The sequence below is a fragment of the Solea senegalensis genome, linkage group LG4 (genome assembly GCF_019176455.1).
Source record: "Solea senegalensis isolate Sse05_10M linkage group LG4, IFAPA_SoseM_1, whole genome shotgun sequence".
Lineage (NCBI taxonomy): Eukaryota > Metazoa > Chordata > Actinopteri > Pleuronectiformes > Soleidae > Solea > Solea senegalensis.
Window position 1 is genome coordinate 14,203,614 of NC_058024.1, and position 17,144 is coordinate 14,220,757.

The 17,144-nt window shown below is 41.6% G+C and overlaps 2 protein-coding genes across 2 annotated transcripts in view; both read left to right on the top strand.

The window, feature by feature from the left end:
* Nucleotides 1-7,589, top strand: part of LOC122768138 (copine-9-like) — a 97,936-nt gene extending 90,347 nt beyond the window's left edge. Inside the window, exons 19-20 of the mRNA XM_044023903.1 lie at nucleotides 3,701-3,774; nucleotides 4,044-7,589. Of these exons, the coding sequence (XP_043879838.1) occupies nucleotides 3,701-3,774; nucleotides 4,044-4,268 (299 nt within the window). The 3' untranslated portion in view covers nucleotides 4,269-7,589. The remainder of the gene's footprint in view (nucleotides 1-3,700; nucleotides 3,775-4,043) is intronic.
* A 513-nt stretch (nucleotides 7,590-8,102) lies between these two features.
* si:dkey-156n14.3 (zinc finger protein ZXDC) lies at nucleotides 8,103-16,712 on the top strand. The gene is made up of 10 exons (XM_044023902.1): nucleotides 8,103-10,168; nucleotides 11,439-11,591; nucleotides 12,052-12,130; nucleotides 12,683-12,813; nucleotides 12,933-13,103; nucleotides 13,596-14,380; nucleotides 14,779-14,866; nucleotides 14,973-15,136; nucleotides 15,319-15,420; nucleotides 15,967-16,712. Exons 1-10 carry the CDS (start codon nucleotides 8,158-8,160, stop codon nucleotides 16,051-16,053), a joined length of 3,771 nt encoding a protein of 1,256 aa, XP_043879837.1. The 5' UTR covers nucleotides 8,103-8,157; the 3' UTR covers nucleotides 16,054-16,712.
* Nucleotides 16,713-17,144: the final 432 nt, after the last annotated feature.

The following is a 17,144-nucleotide window of genomic DNA, read 5'->3' on the forward strand; positions in this document are numbered from 1 at the left end:
TTGGGTGTCTTTGGCTACGTATATACGTAGCACATCGACAAGACTAAAGCAACAAAATAAACAAACAAATAAAACAATGAAGTCTCAGGTCAAAAAATGAACAAGATTGCATCTGACATCATTGACTGCAGGCATCATTTTCCAACAGATAGTGTTCTCCAGTCAGAGAACATATAGTTTAACATGTCCCCTTCTAACACTAATCATTAGTCCTGTTTGCTATTCCAAGTGTTCTCTGATAAAAGGTTGCCGAGCATGAAGTGAGGTGGTCGTGCCGCTCATAACCACACACGGCCTGTCAGACTTGCTGATGGTTGTCTGTGGGAGAGGAGACCCTTAATGGGAAACAATGACACCTGACTCTCAGATGATGATGTCTAATGATTCTCATCACATTATAACATGCAGTGGAGCAAATTTATCACACACAGCAGAGCTGCTGGGACATGACGAGCTGCTTTAGGCTCGTCATGTCCCAACATTGATGGGTTTTGATTGAATTATGAACTACTTTCAGCTCTGAGTTGTGCATACTGACAGAATCTCGCTGTATTTATCTACAGTCTGTGATAAGTGAGACAGTAATTAGAAATTTGCCTAAATGTACTCTGTTTTATGGAGTGCTGGCATAATCACAGAACTTTGCCTGTGCCTCTCTCCCTCTGACCCAAAAGTAGAGAAATCGTTCTTTTCGAACAAAGAAACAATCCCTTAAGGTTTTTGTGTAATAAAACATCAGCCAATAGCAGCATGTCCTAAATTCCTATATTAAGCAACCTGATTTTTTTATCTGAAGACTACAGTTTGTTACAGCTTTGGTCTGAACTTAATGGCTCCACTCATCTATTTTGTTACTTGTGTGTGTGATTAAAAGATTACATTGTAATTATACAATAGTTCAGCAGTGTCTGTTTGCAGATCTCAGATCAGCTTTACAACTAAGAGAACCAGGGTGACACAAAACCTTTTTACAGCTTTGTATATTAAAGGTCCAAAGTTATGAGAGCCTAATAAAACAACAAGGCTGTTGCTTGTGTCATTCTGTTAAATCAGGCTGCAGAGAATCTCTCTTATGACTCAGATGCCAGTGTGATACACAGATATTAATCTGACTATCTTGAAACATGGTGCATTCGCTCTCCACCAGTCAAAGGGGTTCACATCCAGGGGAGAGAGTTAGTCACCAAAGAAACATTTCATTTTAATTCTCTATCTGTTGGTAGATGAATTTGAAAAGTAGTGTTTCACAAATAGCATGTCTGTAGCTCCACTGTCCTTCTCCTCCCGAGTCCCAACCAGCTTCACCCTCAGTCATTTTTACTTTTTCTCTTGCTAATTATGCTGGTGCTTTGGGAAGTCTTAACGGCAATTAATGGACTAATGGTTAATCATTAACATCCCTAATAAAACCCTCACTCACTGATATTTCACTACACATCTACAAATGGATTATGTAAGCAATGATTTATATTTTCCTTGCTTTTCATTTAGGCACATGTTAAGTGATTACAGAAGCTACACTACTATGAGACCCACGTCTCAAATGCATCTTCTGCAAGTGACATGCACGGCTCTTTCTAGGGAACTAATTTTTCCCACAAGCTGTGTGGTTCACAGAAAAATTGACTGTGAAAATTATCTTTAGCACAGTTTCAACATATGTACCTGTGACATTCATCACAAACTCAACATGTCCTTAAGCCAATGCTGAGAGGCAGATGGTTACACATCTGGTGAAGTTACGTATCAATCCATTTACCTCGGATTTAAGTCCATTCTGTTCAAACTTGTTCAGGTTTACTTCACTTGAAACAAGACTGAGGTACAAGAGGCTTTTAAAATGATACAGCTGCACTTGGTGAATCATCTTGGATGTTCCTCTTACTGGCCTTCCGTCAATGCCAGTGTGGGCTCAACAGAGCATTTCTCAGATCCTGTCACTCAGAGAACACAGCTTGTCCACGTGTGTCTGATTTTCCCTCTGTGGCACCTGAAAAGCTTGAAAAGCAGAAGCAAAGCATTGCAAAGAATACATGATGCCCCCCTCGTGTGATTCCTGTGCTGCATATGTATTCAACTGTTATTTTGCCCGGGACTGTTCTCTTAAACTTTCAAACATGAATTGACCTCATTTCTAAATGATCCTGTAAAGAAGCACTGTGTGGGGATGAGGCTTTAGAAATCAAAGTTTTATGCTGGGATCACAAATTCTGGCAGATTTTCATGCTATTTGGTCATGACCGATACATGTCCAGTATCGGACCCTTCTATGAACTTCAGGAACAAAGACGCCAAATAGAGATTTGGCTTCTGCGACACTCCACGGCACCCAAAAGAGAAGTGGAGCGTGCTAGAATTCCTATTTTCCAGCCATGTCTTCCACATCTCCTACGAGCTCCTGGGCATTGACCAATGGGATAACAGAGTTTATACATAATTTGCAAATAATTAAAATTGTCTTGAACCCGTAATTGCGGTAGTTACATATTTATCACTTCAACTGTTACAAATGATTGGCTACTGATGGTGATAAAAACCAAACTATAATCTGACTGATATATCATACTACAAAGACACATGTCCTCATGGACCTGTTACCGTATTTAGGGCGCCCCCTACATGCCAAGGATTACTCTGCACACCTAAACCATTTACATTTATTTAATACCCTCTGCCTTAGTGTATTGTATGTTTTTTGTCTCTGTTCATCCTGTTCCTGTGTCTTTGCCCTCTTGTTGACCATCATCTCTGTTGTAGAGCCCTGAACCCCATTTACATCACCCTCACTCCTGCTTTCCCCCTGCTGTTCCTGCCCACCATCTGCTATCTCCAGTTTGTTTTTCATTTGGAGTTGGACCAGTCCACCATCAGTATCCATCTCTCAAAATCCCTTTCTTTTCTTCCCTGATTTATGTTTTAATCCAAATATGGAAACAGGCCCTGTTAGGAATGCCAAAGATTGTTTGTCACTTGCTCATTTGATTTGTTTTGTTGACAAGAAACTATAAATAGAAGGATGCAAAACCTTTTCCTCTCGTTCTTGGGGAACTTTGTATTTCCTTCCCTCCTGTGGCATGTATGAGTACTACAGAGGCAAGTTTAGTGACTAAATTATTGTGTCCCTCTCCTCAAGGGAAGACAATGATAGGGAATGTTTCCATTGCAGCAACAATGGAAAGCACATCAAATAAACACATTTTAAATACACACAGAACCTTGGCACATAACCGAGCAAAAGGCAAGAAAACTAAAAGAAAAAAAGATTGACAAAGAGAAAAATGCCTTTCATATTAAATGCTTTCTGATTCAGATGTTCAGCACGGGGACATAGACATATGTCTTTGGTCATACTCTCTGAAACATTAACACCAGCTCTCTAGAAGATGTTTTCCATCATCTTTAATAGTCACTTACACCACTGACTTTGTTTGTTCTGTTTTCTTCAAAGTTCTGCCCTGAATCATGTACAAATTCATGCCATTTATTCATGTTGCTTTTAATTTAGTGCTCAGACCTTAAATCTTAATCACCTGCTTTAAGACTTCCTGTGGCTTTTCCTGGTGGAAGATCATGTAATGCGTAACCCCCGTCTCTGCTTATGACAAGCATACACTTGCATCATATCTAGTTTAAATATACAGTACATGGCATATACAGTAATGTTTCCACCTAACAATTTATTGTTGTTTGTTGTCTGCAGCTATGGAGGAGCTGGATGGGGATGAAGTTAGAGTGTCCTCCAGGGGGCGTTTTGCTGATAGAGACATTGTTCAGGTGCAGTATTGCTTAATGCAGTATTAGTGCTTTAATGTTGAATTAATGTGTTCATGTTTATAGCCTATACTGCAGCCAGCCTCCAGAGAGCAATTCAAATGTTTTTTTTTTGTTTTAGGGAACTGTCATGTCAATTCTTATGTTCAGTAATTGATGATGACTCACTTGCTCTGATCTGACACACTCCATACTTCCATGAATCAGTGTAAAATGTGTAATGCATTTGCAAGCTCATTCTCATAATTCTCCATTTTCTTTTTCTCATGCAGTTTGTTCCTTTCCGGGACTACATCGACCGCTCAGGCAACCAGGTCTTGAGTATGGCCCGTCTGGCTAAGGACGTGTTGGCAGAGATCCCAGACCAGCTGCTGTCCTTCATGAGAAGTCGAGGGATTGAACCCCGGCCACCACTGCCCATCACGTCTGAATCCCCCTCAATGTCTACTACCACTGCAACCACCACCAAGGAACGCAATATGCATGCCTTGAAATGAGGCCACTGTGTGTGTGTGTGCGTGTGTGTGTGTGTGTGTGTGTATGTGTGCGTGGGTGTAACCGAGTCAGGCATGTTTCACAGGAAAATAAAAGGAAAAAGTAGCAAGGGAGACTTCATCCTATTAAAAGTGTATATGGCGAGGATTCCTCTGACAGGATGTGAATTATTGGTGTAGAAAAGATGTTCCTGGTTCCTGTCGCTCTACTCCCTCTGCAGGTATAAGACAGCTCTGCAGTGACAAACATCAGCACTTAAATGAAAAGCTTCAGAATAATTAATTTGGCTGTTTTTTCCTTGATGACCAAACCTTGAGAGCTTCTCCTGCTAAAGTCGAGTCTCTGTCCACTCCAGTTTAGTTCTGCTTCTGTCTACTCTAATATAGTAATAAATCCTGACATAGCTGGCGATTTGTTTCTATTGTAAAGAAGGACAGAAAGATGTCCTTTCCTTATTCATTAATTCTCAGGGCATTTCAAAGGCTTGACGGTAATAGGAAACTGAAAAACTTGGGCATAATTAAAATCTTGTCCTGGTCGTGGCAACTGAACACCAGGGGACCACTGGCTGTTTTCATTGCTTCATAAAAGCTGTATAATTTGCTGAACACGACATTGAAATATTTTTCTTTGAAGCAGAAATGAATGATTTACATTTCAAGGTCAACATTCCGAGATGGTGCATCAGCAAGTCTAAAGTAATCCCACATGGATACGAAGAGTGGCACTTGCATGCACCTCCTCAAAGCAGGAAAGCTATAAGGCCCTGAGAGTGGCTCGAGACCGAGAACAGACTGAAATATCCTCCTCCACTCCAGCACCTCTACTTATTCCTCCAGCAAGCATACCATTTCACAGTATGAGGCTGTGCAAATTATTTCACCCCAGGTTGCAACGCTGGGCATTGCCATATCTGTGTCCAGCCTCTTACTCTAAATTGTAACTCCCAGCTAAGGCTTTGGTTTGGGACACGTCTCAAGATGCCTGGAGCTGATTAGTGCACAATCCACAGTCTCAAACACTTCATATGTAGCAGATTATGTGTGAAAGTGTTATGGTCACCTTTGCTTTACCATAATTTTATTTTCTGGAGAGGAAGGAAAAAAGTGAAATGAAGACTGAGGTTTGGTATACATGACACTCAGATGTCATGTCATGCTAATACAGTCTAATACCACAGTCCTACAATATAGTCAGTTTTTTTTGTTGAATCTGTGTTGCAGAGGTATTTTTTAAGGATGTAGACTGCAGTAATGTTGAATTATATTCCATTACACAAACAGTATTTCCTGTTATTTAGCACATATCAGCCCCCTAGTGGATTGTATTGGAGCTGTAGATGGGGTATGGAATAATATTTTCAGTAATTCATCTTGACAGTGGATTTTTTTTTTTTTTTTTAAGTAATCATAAATTATATTACAAAGCCATGGGATTTAAAGCTGCAGTGGATAACTTTAGATAATTGTTGTTGTTATTCTGCCTCTGTTTTGTCTTTGGGACCATAACACAACGTTTGTGTGCTGCGTCTTTCATGTGAAAATGGGCTCTGTCATGCAATACTATCAGTCTTGACTGAGGGAGTGTTTACAGCAGTGGAAGAAGTATTTATCTCATCAAACTGCTGAACGATAGGATTTTTTGAGCAGTAGAATTACCATTTTGTGGGAGCTCATTTGGTGTATTCAGTCATACTCCATCTCATTATACTAGTGCAATGCTGTAGTTGCTTCTGTCCATCTTGATGTAAAATTAATTACCATGGTTTGAATCCAACAGACATTTGTTTAGATTTATAACAGATATCACATGATTGTTGACCGCTCTCATTCACACTGAAAGATATGTTATGTAAATGGTGGGGATCATAGTTGTTTGAAAACAACTGTGGTAGCATTGTGGTGGACAAAATTGTGTTATCTAGTTGGTGACAACTGTTGGATATTGCCATGTTGGTGACACTGTTTTCAGACTGTGCTGACTGATTTTGAAAACGTATGCACACTTCATTTTAATCACTTCTGGTGTTTCATACATGACTGCATATTCATGTGTATGTATGTCAGTCAGCATCTGTATTAACAAGCTGATCAGCAAAGAATCTTGACCCAAAAAGGCTTTTTTTTCCATTTGTCATGCCTTTGTCATGTATATTATTGATTCAACCTAAAATATGCTTTGCGAGAAAGCCCAGATATGATTTAATATGATTTAAATGAACAGGGTGAGCTCTCTTTCTGTTGGTCTAAACCTATTTGTCTCTGACAGGGGCTTGTTTGGAACCCCAAGCAAAAAGGTACGTGAGGTTGTTCTAAATCAAACTGAAGCAAGCAAGTGGCACTGGGCCTAGTAATGGGGTTGTCAACCTCGCCTCGTGTTCATAGACATATCATAGAGTTTTAGGTGATATTCAGAGAATTGTTGCTCCTGTGGACTAACATACAATACCATGCTGCAACCGGGTCTCTGAACGTTGGACATTAGATGAATGGTTTAGTCTGACAGCATCACAAATAAATATGAAAATTGAAGTGATTTCTATAACAAACAATAATATCAGTATTATTACAGAACATGTGCCATATTGTATCAGAAAGGAAATGGATATGTGGCCTTATTTCTGTCATAAATCTACAAGTATGTGTAAAGGGGGGCTCTATTTTTATATAAAAACAGGACATGTGTCATTTTGCATGCTTATTGTGCTGATATGCTGCCAATGATTGTACTTGTTTAGGAAAACTAACTGTATATTTATTCAAATCTGAAAATGAATTCAAACTGTATGTGTTGACTGTGCAAAGCATATACTTTCTATTTCTAATGTTATTGTGTATAATATACTTGAAGGAACTGCCAACACAACAATAATAATAATCCAAAAGATATAGAAGACATATTAGGTTAGATTTGTATCATACAGTGTTTAAAACATACATGCATGTGTGTGTTACAACTACACAAACGCAAAGTCAGTGTCACATACATGTAACTTATTGGATATTTTTATATGAAGCATGTGGGGCTTTATATACAATGTGTACAGTATTAGATAATTACACAGACAAAAACACCACTCACCACTCCTCCCCAGTCATGTGTTCCATGCAGACTACATGTAGGTCCAATGTAAATACATCTTAAGTGATGAACAGAATATTTTGTGAGCAGTCTTCCTTGCATTTCATTCCTCGCTGACACTCTTAAGTGTGTGTTTAATATGTTTTGTCTCCATTGTGTTGGTTACAATTCATTTATAGGTTTTTTTTCACTATCTTACATCTTTTGCTTGGGAACCAAATAAAGGTATTATTTCAGGCTTATATGTCTGTGTGGAGCAGTTTTACTATTGCAACATTTATTTTTGGCATAGAGGTTTTTATGTGTGAACGCGTACGTATACTGAATGTACATATACTAAAGGTGACTAATATTACATTATATTTTATTTGTGGTACTTTCTAGTGTCAACCCAACCATTCTTGTAGATTGAAAACTCTGTAAACCCACGGAGGACACGCGCTGTTACTAGTGTGGTTTATAGTATTGCACTGCCACTCAGTGGAAAAAGAATATACAACATGGAGTGCAACAGGAAATGAAAATGTACAATAGAAAAAGAGTTGGCTTATACTGCCACATTTAAAAACATTATTGACAGAATAAATTGTATCGATTAATGCTAACTACCTGTAATTGATATTACTTGGCTGTTAAAAATATACCGTGACGACCCTCATTAAGAAACACATGACTATATTATGGTAGTGGAAAAAATGGCCAAAACACCCACTGACCAAGAATTCATCAGTCGGTCCGCTGTAAACTGCAGTGGATCATCCCCATCTACTGGGGCGGGCTTCTCCGTACCGCTGCTACAGGGATACCAAGATGGAAATTCAGGGGCTATCTGACGCCCAAAACATTCACTCTCAACATGGCGCCTTACATGGAACCGTTTCGTTAAGCTCTCAGTCAGCCGCGGGATCGAGATGTCGTTTTATTTGCCCCGAAAATAATGCACAGCGACAACTGGAGCTACACGAACCACAAAGAGACAACAACAACAACACCAGGTCGAGGACATCGCAGTTTCACCTACTGGCGGAAAATGGCAGCGAAGCGGCTTTATTATCCGTTAGCAAACGGCAGGCAGCTGATAGGACCCGTGAACCCGGTAGCACACCGAGTGTCGGACTTTATAACGTGAATACGGTAAAAGAAAATGAGCTAAACGCGTTGCTTGCCTCTTACGACTCTACCCAAAGTACCTGGAAGTACGGGTTAGAGAGCTTGAACAGCACAATGCAAATGGCGCTGCCCCTGTTTGAAGGGGAAGAGAAACAACCGATGCAGCAGCGGCAGCTAACGTTACCAGTTCCAGGTTTACGGCAGCAGCAGCGTGAGGACGGCGCCTTCAAGCAGCGCCCACTGGCCAGCAGAGTCGCCGCTGAGCCGAGGAGCCTCAGCGGGACGAACAGAAGTACACAGGAAGTGTATGTTGTTTTGAATGTTGTTCAAGAGGATGGCAATAGCAAAACAAACAAACCGGGATCTGATCAAACATGTGAGGACGGCGGTGAAGTAAACGGTAAACGGGAGGAATGCTGTAAAGCGCGTCTCTCTGGCTTCATGGAGGTTGGATACGACAGCGACAATCTTGTCTGTGAATCTAACGACAGCCTGAACTGTGTTGATACACAGGCCTTGAGAAAAAGCGACAATGTTTTCAGTTTGGTGAACGGGAATCCATCTTATTTGAATGCTAAACAGAGTGTGTGTCGGCGCATTGTCGAAGACGTAGTTTTGACAAACAAATATGGCGATAAAATTTGTGGCCAGATATGTACCGAAAACGATGGAGGTAAACTTGCCGGGGCGCTGTCGCCACAGCCCCGTATTGACGAAGGCATTACACTGATGTCAGGCAGCTCGCTCATTACAGAAACCATGGAGACCTCGGACTTTATTTCAGACGCAGCGGGGCTGCAGAACGAGGAAGACCCAGTCACGGCCTCCACAAGTCCTCCTGCCAGCGAAACCTTTTCCGGAACTATCATGATAAATAACCAAAGCATCATAGTGACAATAGAAAACGGGGTCCTGACACTGGCTCCGCCACCAGAGGGACATGTACACAAAGAGGACGATATGGTCAGCTTGAAGGAGCATCTGGGCATGAAAGATCACGAGGATATTGTTCTTTTAAACTATGATAGTGGCACTAAATCCATCGGTAAGATCAGCACATTAGCTGTATCCAGTGCCAGTCACCAGGAAGAACCCAGACCTGGTTTGTCTGTGAGTGATTCTGAGCTGGCTCTGGTGGATGACTGTCCCCTGTCAGAGCTAGGTACATCTCTGGACTCACGTTCAATCATCAAGCAAGAGGCAGGGGAGCTGTGTGCTGTGACAGAGGCTGATCTGGTCACCCCATCCCCCGGAGTAGCTGTGGTAGGCTGTGATAATGAGGACCCCCAGTCTGTGCCACCAGTCCGGTCTAAAAAAGAGATATTGGCTTCTTTCTGCTGTCCAGAACCAGGCTGCTCAAGTACATTTGACACAAGGCAGAAACTAAAGGTTCACCTCTTGAACCATGCAGAGGATCCTCGCCCACACCAGTGCCCTATGGAGGGCTGCGGCTGGGCCTTTGCCACCTCTTACAAGCTAAAACGACACCTTCAGTCCCATGACAAGCAGCGGCCACACATCTGCCAGTTTGAAGGCTGTGGACGGCGTTTCACTACCGTGTACAACCTCAAGGCTCATGTCAAAGTGCATGAGCACGACAACTCCTTCATCTGTGAGATCTGCAGTGAGAGGTTTCGCAGTGCTGCACGACTTGCCAACCACCAGAGAGTTCATTTTGAGCCAGAGAGGCCCCACAAGTGTGAATTCCCAGGTAACCATAAGCTTGTTTTTGCAAATTTGACCTTGTACACTCACTCCTTCAGCTGATGACCTGATGTACAACCCCACAGTGGTCATGCTTGTAAGGTGATGGAAAAACCTTACACATCACAAAGACACTTGCCTGCAACATCTTTTTGATGTTTCATCTCAAAGACATAAGGCATAATATTGTTATTTTTATTTACAATGACAGTGATAGGAAAGGCTGTGTAATGCCATGGTTAGCAGTTTTTTCTTTCTGAAACACTTTATCATATGTGTTGAAAGTCAGCACTCCTGCAACCCTCATGTGGAGGATAAAGCGGTATAAGATGAATGAGTGACTCTAAATGTCCCAATAGTTGACAATAAGTAAAGTTAAGTGCTAGTATCTGTAGTCAGTGTAAAACTTAAATGAACATACTCAGACTATTATTGCTGAAACACTTACTTAATTCATCGATAACTATTTTTTCGATTTTTCAGCTTCTTTGCTCCATATAACAAATAAATCTGATTAAAAACTGAATCATTTTAGTTAATGGACAAAACAAGACATTTGAGAACAGCCTTTCCACATTTGAAAAACACCAATCAACATTTTATGGACCAAACAATTAATTAATAATGAAAGTAATCATTAGTTGCGGCCCTAGATTATATTGAGTAATTGGCTGGCTTTATCTCTCCATCACTTGACTTTTGTTTTACTTTTACCGACATTCACTCGCAGGTGAAATGACTGCTATGCACACACAGGACTTCATTAGGCAACTTGGCCCAACATTTTATCATATTAAAAAGGTAATTATCGTGATAAAATGGCAGGTTGTACTCTATGTCCTTGTAAGTCACGTTGGATAAAAGCATATGCTAATTGACCTGTGATGTAATGTAAAAATTGCTTGATAGTTAAAGGTTAACTTTTCTCCTGATTGAGAGTGGAATAAACCAGTTAATTGTGGCATTGCTTTACTGACAGAAAACAAATATTGGGCAATCCTTATTTTGCATCTGCTTCAGCTCCAGTTGAGTTTTTTTTTTTTGACAAATCCTGAACACACTTGCTAATTTTAATGTGAATGAGACCTTACGGCCTGCCTATTTTCATGCACCAACATATCATTTTATACAGTGTAGCCTGTTGTTTTCAAGTCTTGTCAATTCTAGCTTTAATTACTCACTTAAACTTTTCCACACTTGAACTCATCACATCTTTAAATTTCACTGTTGCAATCTTGCCAGTTTTAGTAATCCAGTCCACCACTGTCCTCATACAGGTTGTGAGAAAACCTTCATCACCTTCAGTGCCCTTTTCTCCCATAACCGCACCCACTTCAGAGAAACGGGCCACTTCACCTGCACTTTCCCAGGCTGCGATAAGACATATGACAAGGCCTGTCGTCTCAAGATCCACTTGAGGAGTCACACTGGTAAGAAGATTCTTGATGCTGTTTGTCTTTTCCTAAAACAGTATAGGATGGTGGTGCCTCTTGTTTTTCCTGCAGTAGTTAGAGAGGGTGCAGGGATGTTTGACCCTGTTTTTTCATGAGCAAGTCATCCTCCAATCACATGGTGCTGTGAATGTGTTGCTCTTTGTTCTCTCATTTCAGAGTAGAGGAGCTGTTAATGCAGCATATATCTAAAGATTGCAGAACTAAGAGTATTTCTAGACTACACTGCATACTTGAAATCTATTTGAGTCAGAAAGCTTGCTTTGTGATGAAAGCTAAAAGGTGGCAGCCTTAGACAGCAGAAATGAACAGGGAAATGCTGGTTAGGTTTTTTATCAGTATCCTTACTTAATTATTGTGAATAATATATCACTCAATGTGTGTCCATTGCACATCAGATTTTTGTTTTAATCTTTAAACAACAGTAAACTTATTGCAGGTGAGAGGCCGTTTGTCTGTGACTCAGAAGGCTGTGCCTGGTCCTTCACCAGCATGTCCAAGTTGCTCCGACACAAACGGTAAGTTCTCACTTAAATAATGAGCAGAGCTGCTAATTATATCATACTGATCGCATGAAACTATTCATTTAAAAAGCTGAGTGCGTGTCAATGTTTGCTTGAAATTCCACACCAAAGCATTTCTGATTATTCCCGTAAATTGGCGATTTTGGCTGTTTTTGGGGTTGGTGTGTGTTTTGTTATTATTCCCCACAAAACATGGTGGGCCTGTTGTTGCACCCACATTTACCAGCATTCTATGGGTTACTGCTTTGTGTGTATTCCTTATTATTCTTATTCTTATAAGGATGTTGTTATCAGCCCTTGAAGAATCATTTCTACAGTACTGTATAGAAATATCAGAATGTTGACATCACCATGTTACCAAATTCTTGGTTCTTTTGACATTCCTAATGCAGACAGGTGTGATCATATTTACCTCAGGTTTACTTTAACCAAAGTGTAGAAACATGTCAAAGATAACTATTTTTTATTTCTAAATGATTATGAGGGCCTATTACACCCATGGTTATACTTATTGTCTGTGTGTGTGTGTTTCTGTATGTGTATCAGGAAACATGATGATGACCGTCGCTTTGTCTGCACAGAGGAGGGCTGTGGCAAGTCTTTCACTCGGGCAGAGCACCTCAAGGGTCACAGTATCACCCATCTGGGCACCAAGCCCTTTCAGTGCCTTGCAGAAGGTATGTGCAGTGTTTTAATATTAAAAATGGGCCTGTGCAACTTGGTTAAATCACATTTGCTTTTTATCCTTTTACACATTTTGTGATAATGAATAATTGTCTAATGTGGTACTCTGTAGGATGTAACGCCAAGTTCTCAGCTCGCAGCAGCCTCTACATCCACTCCAAGAAGCACAAGCAGGACAGCAGCACGCTGAGGACCCGCTGTCCTGTGGCCAACTGCTCCAAGCACTTCTCTTCCCGCAGCAGTCTTAAGAGCCACATGCTCAAACACCACCACCTCAGCCCTGGTCAGTAATTGACACTGATGGCTTCGATCCATTAACGTAAAATTGATTTTGTCTTAGAGTGTGAGGTAGTGCTAATTCAACTTATTGTGGCAAGAAAATGCTTTTGTTACTGTTGATGTTTATCAATTCCATAACCTTTCAGCATAATATAAATCAGATGATTTGAAAGTGGGAGGTGCTCCTTTGGGAAAGGTTGATATTTCAGCACTGGCCATGGCTGCCTACACCGCAAGGCATGTTAAGAAAAAGAATCCAAAACAGAGTTGGACAATAAATGCATGGGGGACATGGGGATTTTGCCTTGGGTCATCTGTTGTATGTGTATGTGATATGCGTTTGTGTGTGCTCATCAATGGAAAGGGTTTCACAGCAGATAGTGTTAATTAGTCACTTAGGGCAGTTAACTCAGATTTTTCATAACTACTAGCAGGTTTAAGCTGCTGAATGTTGTTGGTAAAATGGCTACTCTCATATTCTTTTTCTTGGTGCCAGATGTTTTGAACCAAATGGAGACGACGCCTACCTTGACCCCCAGTAGCGAGCTCATCAGCTCCAACTCCACAACAGTTGCTGGGCCTGGTATTGCGGGGGGTGACCAGCTGACCAACGTGGACCTCAGCTCTCTTTTCTCTGCTGTGCCTGGAGGTGCTGCACCCACTTCGGGTATCGGAGTGGGAATTCCTGTTGGCAATAGCATCTCTAACAGCACCTTCACCATGGACCTCTCCCTGGTTGATTCAGGCATCCTCACCATTGACCCCTCCTCAGTTGGGACCACACTCTGCACCAGCACTAGCACCACTTTGGCCAAGACTTTGGACCCTCTTATTTTAGCAGCCAGTGCTGACATGGGCCCACACCACGGTCTGGAGGGAACAGTGGGTGATGTTCTGCCCCCGCAGGGCACCTTAAACTTAGATGATGTGCAGACAGTTACTCCTGAGGCGCTGGGAACCCTCACTGCTCTCACCATGCAGGGTGCTGGTGCCACTGTGGTCCCCACTTTACAACACCCACTCAGCTCCTCTAATGCCCTGAGCGCAGAGACTACTGCCACCTTGGCTGTGGCTCCTGTGGCGGAGTTGTTGGCTTCACCCTCTACAGTGGTGGAGGTTGGTGGACAGGGAGGAGCAGGGCCATTGCTGAGCTGTGTGGAGGTGCTGGGGCCCCCAGAAGGAGGGAAAGTCCTCACCCAGTTTGTTTTCTCAACTCACAACAGCAGCTTCAGCCCCCAGAAAGACCCAGAACTCAATGCTGTGTCACCAAGCAGCTTTCTGGTGAGTATTAGCCATGAAGTTTTTATGTCTTTCTTTATTTTCTGTGATTGTACCATAAATATATATTTTTGGCACAGTTTGTCAGTCAAAATTTGACATTTAAAGACATTTCTCAGACTTAACTTGTGGTCCTAATTCATGTTTTGCCTTGCTGCATCACACATTTTCTATGATTTGTATCTTGTTCAGCCTGGCTAGGGACAACGGATATAAATTAGCCAATGGATACAATCTGGCATGGTTACATGTTGATGTTCATTAGTTTGCATGTTTATATTTTAAGTTAAAATATAAATAGATGTTTTTCTTTTTAATTCATTTGACTTTTCAAGACCAAAAGTGATTGCCAGATGAGCTGATCATTCAAATAACTGGCATGCTTTCACTTTGTGTGTCAGGAGAGTGGAGGCTCAGCCCGGACTGACTACAGAGCCATCCAGCTGGTCAAGAAGAAGAAGAAACAGAGGGGCCCATCAGCCTCCTATGGTAACACACGCATGTTGGCTAGGCTCCTTTTATAGTGCCTCTTATTCGCTCTGAGAGAGATTAAAATGCACAGAGGTGAGTGATGCTTTGTCTTTGCCCAATCCAGGGAGTTCAGCATCAATTCAGAGAAAAACTAAAGGAGCAAAACTAGCAACGCCACTAACTCCCTCTGGTGCTCGTTATGGAGAAGGAGCTTCAACAGCCAATGGCGGCTTAACTTTGCGTGACCCTGTTACTGGAGCTCAGTATGTCCAGATTCAGCTGCTGCAGGTCAGATCCCCAGATGTATACTTATAATACAATGTGTTCCCCACTAACCTGTGTGTAGATCTGATGTATCCATCTTGACACCACCTGCATTGTTGACACCACCTGCATTGAATTAAATCTTGTTGAAAGACATGCTGCTGATGTGTGTGTGTGTGTGTGTGTGTGTGTGTGTGTTTCTGCAGGATGACCCAGCCAGTGATGGTGACCTGGCCTTCCAGCTGAGTTCTCAGCCCTCCAGCTCCCACTCTCAGCTCACTGTTGACCTACCTGTCAACATTTTACAGGTGAGACAGTCTCCTCTGATCTTTTTTTCTCAACACTGTCAGCAGCTTTAATGAGCGGTGGAGTCGTGCAAGTCCCCTCAGTGATACAGTAAAGTAATGTTTCACGACAAATTAAAGTTTTATAGCAGACAGTTGACCTTGACTACTTCTGACTTGCCCACTCCTCACTCCCTTTGGATTGAAAGCAACAGATTTTTAGAGGGATATATTTTCCCACTGCCCTGCATGTTTTAGAAGTTTCCTTGCTCTAATACACCTGATCATTATCAGGCTTCTGCAGTGCTTACTGATGAGCTGATCATTTGAATCAGGTGTGCTGGAGCGGGGAAACATCTAAAACATACAGCGCAGTGAGTCTCCATGACCAGGATTGAGAAACCCTTTAACCAGCCATTTAACAAACCGTTTAACTATCATTGGCTGTTTTCAAGTGTGTCACTGACTGGTTTTTACCACATGTCGTGAATGCACGTGACTGAACAGTCACTAATGCAATAGTCGTTTCAGATGTGATGCAAGACCACTGAGCTGTTTTTGTGTTCACAGGAGCCATCAGTGATGGCTGAAGACGACAACGGCTCTGACAACACTCAGTTCACAGGAAGCACAATCAACCTTCAGGACTTGGAGTGATCAGCTCAGAGCTGCAGGTCAGAGGTCTGCTGCAATGACGGGCACCTCATCACTATCTACAGTTTACATGAACAAACGCAATGTTTGACGCCATTTAACGGTTGGCCTGAATTTTCCCAGGACTTGAAAAGCCTTTTTGGACACGTGGTCAATTGGGTTTAGGAAGTGGTGGATTTTAATTCACAGTTAATGCACCTTGAGAAGAGGATGTGAGGATTGTTTGTTTGTTCAGAAGATTATTTTGGTTGTTTCTTTAGCCCAGTTTTTTGTACCAAAATCAAGAGACAAGAGGGCCTCCCTTCCTGTGGGTGTTCACAGTATCCGTGTCTATTCCATGGTGCCACATTGCCACTCATGCACTCAGTGTGCTGACTATGCTCCAGTTGCCTTACAGACACCTCACACCATGCACACCTCCACTGGCAGTTCCTGCTTTATTTGTTGCCATTTTAATTTCCTGAGTTAGATTTATTTTTCTATGTTGGCAGTAAGTTTATGTCGAAAATCTGCCTGTTCATGTGTCTATATACTGTATGTAATGAGTTACTGACGCCTTGTAACAATCTCATCTTTTTGTTATTTATTATTTAGCTGTGGGTTTACAGAATGGCTGAGCCAAACACAGTGATGAGTAAAAGAATTAAAGCACAATCACAACAGTTTGTGAGTATGATTATCATTTACTGCACTTTTCGGACAAAAGTATTTAGACGCCTGACCATTACACCGACAGGGACTGTTATGATGTATTCAAATACATATACAGGACTTAAATATGGAGTTGCTCCCCCTTTTGCAGCTATAACAGCTTACACACTTATTAGAAGACTTTCCTCAAGTTTTTGAAGTGTATCTATGTTAGTTTGCCCATTAATTCTGTAGAGCAACTGTTTAACTTTTAACTTCTAACTTCATAGTCACAGCAAGTCTCTTAAGGCATTAAGAGACAGTTTCTCATTTGTTGCATTGGGTCGATACAAGCTCCATAACGTTGGAAGGGAACTATGTGAACTGACATTAGCCATTTTTAGACATGACCTTTGGGGACTCGGGTTTGGACAAAGTGGCAGCTACTTGCGACATCTAAACTT

Coding starts and splice junctions, on each gene's coding strand:
- si:dkey-156n14.3 (XM_044023902.1), top strand. CDS start 8,158: ATGGAAATTCAGGGGCTATCTGACGCCCAAAACATTCACTCTCAACAT. Junction 12,814..12,932: donor CTTTCAGTGCCTTGCAGAAG/GTATGTGCAGTG, acceptor GGTACTCTGTAG/GATGTAACGCCAAGTTCTCA. Junction 15,137..15,318: donor TCCAGATTCAGCTGCTGCAG/GTCAGATCCCCA, acceptor GTGTTTCTGCAG/GATGACCCAGCCAGTGATGG.